The sequence below is a fragment of the Salpingoeca rosetta genome, assembly GCF_000188695.1.
Source record: "Salpingoeca rosetta unplaced genomic scaffold supercont1.15, whole genome shotgun sequence".
NCBI classification, from domain to species: domain Eukaryota; class Choanoflagellata; order Craspedida; family Salpingoecidae; genus Salpingoeca; species Salpingoeca rosetta.
This window is the reverse complement of record NW_004754919.1, coordinates 595,793-600,792: the sequence shown is the minus strand read 5'-3', so window position 1 is coordinate 600,792 and position 5,000 is coordinate 595,793. Positions and strand designations below refer to the sequence as shown.

Genomic DNA, 5,000 nt, shown 5'->3' with positions numbered 1-5,000 from the left:
GACAAGTGCTCCGGTGTCCACGCGAGCGAGGTCGAGCGGGTGTGGCCGCGGTGGTGCGAGCGTGAGTGCGGCTGGTGATGATGAGGCAGGTGGTGGCGTGAATGGTAGGACGCGGGGCGCTGGCGAGATGCTGCTGCTGATGACGACGATGATGGCGCGCGCGGTGCCATGCGGATGGGGGAGGTGGCGCGGCTGCGTGCAAAGCTGCGAATCGGTGACAGCGACAGCGTTGGTGACGAGGCCTCGCTGTGGCTCGTCAGCCCATATCGAAGCGGCGATGCGCGCAGCGAGGGGCGGTGCGATGTTCGCAGGGGCGCCGTCGGTGTCGTCGTGGCATCTGATGTGGTGCTTGCCTGCATCGAGGGAACAGCCACCGCATTGCTCTCTGTTGGCGTCGCGAGTGTGTCTGCCCGCTCTTGTGCCGTGGCATCATGGGTGGTGCCGTGGGCGTCATCGTCACCATCACGATGATGGTGAGGATGAGGACGAGGACGAACGGGAGAGGGGTCGCCTTGCTCCTCGGGCGTGGACGACGCAGAGGTGGTTGTTGCGGTTGTGTGAGAGGTGGCTGTTGACGTTGTCGTGGTACTCGTGTCGTTACGAGCACGCCCTTGCCCCGATATGGGCTGTGACACATGCGCAGCCTTGGACTTCTGCTGCTGCTGCTGTTCTTGCTTGTGCTGTTCTTGCTTGTGCTGTTCTTGCTTGTGCTGCTGTGGTTGGTGTTGTTGCTGTTGCTTGTGCTGCTGTGGTTGGTGTTGTTGCAGGTGCTTGTGTTGTACCTCCTGCACCTCCTCCTGCTCCTGTTGGTGTGCTTGTTGTTCATGCTCATGTTGATACTCCGGGTTGGCAACGTCGCCTTGGACATGCTGACACGGCGGCTGCTTGCCCCGATCAACGGCGTCAACGTCGTGGCCGTCCTCGGGCACGTTGGGGAGGGCCGGTTCCTGCTGTGGATATGACGGCGTATGCGGGTAGGCGTCATGGTGTGGGCCGCAGAGCGCACAGGGCAGATAGAGGGCGAAGGTGCTGTGTGGCGGCGGTGTGTCTTCGGATGTGTCGAAGAGGTGGTCGAAGCTGCTTGACGGCATACCCGGCTTGTTGGCCTCCATCGTCTGGATTACAGCCTCCGATAACCGGAAGTGCAAGTTCTCTCGGTCCAGGTCATCGTTGATGAACCGCACGCGGTGGCCGTCCGCTTCCTCATCCGGCACATCCAGCACGTTCTCTATGGGTGTGTGGATGCGTGGGGGGGCATTGCATGTGTGTGTGTGTGTGTGTATGTGTATGTGTGTGTGTGTATGTGTGTGTGTGTGATTGGTTGACGCTGGCATACGTGCAACGAAGATGCAGGTTGTGTGTCTATGATACTTGTGGAGCACAAGCAGAGGCGCGGTACGAGAGAGGGTGTGTGTTTGCTTTGCAAGCGCGCTGCTGACACACACACACACACACACACACGCACGCACACACGCACGCACGCACGCACGCACGCACGCACGCACGCACACACACACACAAGCATAAGCGTGCAGATGAAGTTCAACGCACAACCAACGCAAAAGCAAGCAAGCGAGCAAGCGCTCTCACCGATGCCATGCTGCGAGTGCTGCTGGCTCAGCACAACGTCCATTCCGCGATCCAATCAATGCAAGGGTGTGTATGTGTGTGTGTGTGTGTGTGTGTGTGTGTGTGTGTGTGTGTGTGTGTGTGTGTGTGTGTGTGTGTGTGTGTGTGTGTGTGTGTGTGTGTGTGTGTGTGTGTGTGTGGGGTGGATGCTGCGCGTTGACGGTGATGATGTGTTTCGTTTTTCTCCTCCTCCTCCTCCTCTTGTTGTTTTCCTTCTGTTTGTTTCGTTCGCGCCACAGTCACCATTCATTGCTTGAGATGCACAGTGATGTGACAAGTACATCACGCGCACACACACAGGCACACACACACAGAGACAAACAGACACACACACAGACACACAGAGACATGCCTCACTCCAACTGTTGTATTCTTGGCTTGTGACTTGTTCGTGCACCATCCCCACCAGCCTCGCTACCAGCAGTATCACCACCCTCACCATTATGATCACCATCACCATCACCATCATCGTCGTCGTCGTGCCCCGCTTGCATCCCGCCAAGGCCACTGCCATCACTGCCGCTGCCCCCGAGCACACCACTGGATATGAGCGAGGCCAGCAGCGCCGACGCAAGCTGCTGTCGGTGCATGTCCTCACTCATCTCCCCATGCACCCGCTCCACACCATCATCGCCCATCCCCACGCGGGGTTGCTGTGGTTGCTGTTGTTCTAGTGCTTGCTGGTGTTGTTGTTCGCTGTCGCTGGCGTTGACGGCGGTGATCTTCGCGTTCCCACCATTTGTCTGGCTGCTGCTGCCTTTCTTCTTCTCCTCAAACAGCCCACAGAGCAGCGTCTGGAGAGGAGTGGAAGGTTGGGGGGGGGTGGTGGTGGAGGTACAGAATAGAAGGGAGAAGGATTGGTGCACGAAGCAACATTGGATGTGAGTTGAGTCTGAGCGATGGACGAGGAACACTAGCAAGCAGAAAAAACAAGTGCAAACGCCACACGCACACATCCACAAAGTGCGCGCACAAACCACGCACAAGTGCACGCACAAGCACAAGTGCGCGCACACATAACCACAATAAACACAAACGCACGCACACACAAGCGCACATCACACACAAGCGCACACGCACACACACGCACGCATAAACACGCACGCATAAACACACACACACACACCATTTCCACGTGCCGCCCGTCTTCATCTTCTTCCTTTGAGTTGTTGTCATCGCCGCTATCCATATCATTCGTCTGGTCTGCCGCGACGTCGTTGGCGCTTGAAGACGCCTGCTGTGTGCTCTGCTGCGCCTGCGCTTTCGGCTTGACTGCGCTGACTCGAGGTGCCTTTCCCTCACTCTGCTTCATGTGCTTTTTGTGCTGACCGTCTGTGCTGCTTGTGCCTTGCCCATCTTCATCGGCGGTGTCCATTACGGCGTGTTGTGCATCATCGTCGCCGTCATCACTGCCATTACCTCCGTGGCTGCTGTCGTTGTTGTCATTCTTTCCGGCATCGGCGTCGTCACCTTCTTCGTCGCTGCTCTCCGCATAGTAGTCCAGGCCCGTGTGCACGTCAGGGAGTGTTTCAATCTCCACGCAGGGTGCAACTTGGGTTGGCAGCGATGCGTTTGCGCGCTGAAGCTCCGGCAAGAACGCACGCACCCTCGACAACACTGTCCGATGTGATTGAGCGAACCGCAGCGACAGTCAACCAGCGACAAGGACATTACATCGTGCATATGTGTGTGTGCAAGTGTGTGTGTGTGTGCGTGTGTGTGTGTGTTGTGTGTGTGTGTGTGTGTGTGTGTGTGTGTGTGTGTGTGTGTGTGTGCGTGCGTGTGTGTGTGTGTGTACGCACATTTGTTGCACCCACTCACACACACGCACACGCACACACACGTATTGATCACAAGCACAACGGGGCAAACACAAACAACACTGCTTACCGTCGCTTGGTTGAGTGGTATCCTTCTTCCATTCACTGGAGAGGAACATGCGTCGGAACGCCTCCTGTGCGGGCGCAGCATCGCGATCGCCGCCGCTGGTATCATCGTCCCCCATGCTCGCGCTTGCTTGTGCTTCACTTGTGGTGATGGTCGCGTGCGATAGCAAACGTGCGCGCGGTTGGTTGGCTTGTTGGGCGATTTCAAAACGACACGATAAATTGGAGTGACGTATGCATGACCGCGGTTTCCAGAAGATTCTGGAAGTCTTTCACTGGATTTCGCGGCCACTGTCACCACAACGCAAGCAAGCAAGCAAGCGACCACCACTGCGCAACGCACTCGCCGCACCCCACACATTCATCCATTCACCTGCAACCAGCACACACACACACACACACAGCACACAGCACACACACAAGTACACACCACGCCAAGAACGATGTTGGCTGTTGCGCGGGTTCGCCCGCAGCACACGCTGCGCTGGCCGGTCTTGACGATACAGCGAACGCTCACACGCGCCGCTGCACGACGTCAAGCTGTGACGCAGAAGATGAAGATGCCTGCCACCACATCCCTGCTGCCACGCACTTCCCTGGGCCACCTGCGGTTCACACTGGGTGCCACCCGCATTGCTTCGTCTTCCTTTCATACCGCCAGCCGCCTCGCCATCGCACAACCGGGCCAGACCTGGGTCAACCCCGCCGCGCAACCAGAGGTCCGTTAATATGATTGTGTCTGTGTGAGGGTATGTGTGTGTGTGTGTGTGTCTGAGGGTGTGTGTGTGTGTGTGTGGCTGTCTGTGTATCTGTGTGTGTGTGTCTGAGGGTGTGTGCGCGCGCGCGTGTGTGTGTGTGTGCGCGCGTGTGTGTGTGTGAGTGAGCGTGTGTTTGTCTGCCTGCCTGCCTGTCTGCCTGCCTGCCTGCCTGCCTGCCCGTTTGCCTGTCTCTTGATGTCGGCGTGTGTCGCAAGAGGGTGTATGACAAGAGGGTGTGTTGCAAGGTTGTGGGGTTGAGCTCCTATCCCTTTGGTTGCTATGCTCACGCTCACGCGTCTTCTGCTATCCTGTGCTGGCTCCAACACAAACAGGGTGAGTCGCTGAAGAAGTACTCTGTGAACTTGAGTGAGATGGCAAAGGACGGCAAGCTGGACCCGGTCATCGGCCGTGACGACGAGATTCGCCGCTGCCTTCAGGTGCACAACATGCCGTCATTGCATGACTGACATTTTATCGCACGTGCACGTCATGAGGAGTCAAGATGACACGGCAAGCGAGCCAGTGACTCTTCTTTGTTTCTGCTGCTGGTGATTTGAAGGGAACCTTGCGCTGTGTGCACAAACGAGCCACAGATGCAACACACACACACACACACACAAACTACAAGTTCCTCACAACACCTCACACACACACACACATCACACACACACACACCTCGCACACACACACACACACACACACACACCTCACACACACACACCTCGCA

At 57.2% G+C, this 5,000-nt stretch overlaps 3 protein-coding genes across 3 annotated transcripts in view; 1 reads left to right on the top strand and 2 right to left on the bottom strand.

The window, feature by feature from the left end:
• Positions 1–1,633, bottom strand: part of PTSG_12367 (uncharacterized protein) — a gene marked incomplete at both ends in the record, with an annotated part of 4,561 nt that extends 2,928 nt beyond the window's left edge. Inside the window, 2 exons of the mRNA XM_004992759.1 lie at positions 1–1,228; positions 1,591–1,633. The exon at positions 1–1,228 is cut by the window's left edge and continues 64 nt beyond it. Of these exons, the coding sequence (XP_004992816.1) occupies positions 1–1,228; positions 1,591–1,633 (1,271 nt within the window). The remainder of the gene's footprint in view (positions 1,229–1,590) is intronic.
• A 227-nt stretch (positions 1,634–1,860) lies between these two features.
• Positions 1,861–3,725, bottom strand: PTSG_12366 (uncharacterized protein). Its single transcript, XM_004992758.1, has 3 exons — positions 3,520–3,725; positions 2,756–3,246; positions 1,861–2,423 (listed from the first exon to the last, which is right to left on the bottom strand). Exons 1-3 carry the CDS (start codon positions 3,632–3,634, stop codon positions 1,983–1,985), a joined length of 1,047 nt encoding a protein of 348 aa, XP_004992815.1. The 5' UTR covers positions 3,635–3,725; the 3' UTR covers positions 1,861–1,982.
• A 100-nt stretch (positions 3,726–3,825) lies between these two features.
• PTSG_05921 (ClpB) overlaps positions 3,826–5,000 on the top strand; it is a 7,398-nt gene continuing 6,223 nt past the window's right edge. Inside the window, exons 1-2 of the mRNA XM_004992757.1 lie at positions 3,826–4,234; positions 4,606–4,710. Of these exons, the coding sequence (XP_004992814.1) occupies positions 3,959–4,234; positions 4,606–4,710 (381 nt within the window). The 5' untranslated portion in view covers positions 3,826–3,958. The remainder of the gene's footprint in view (positions 4,235–4,605; positions 4,711–5,000) is intronic.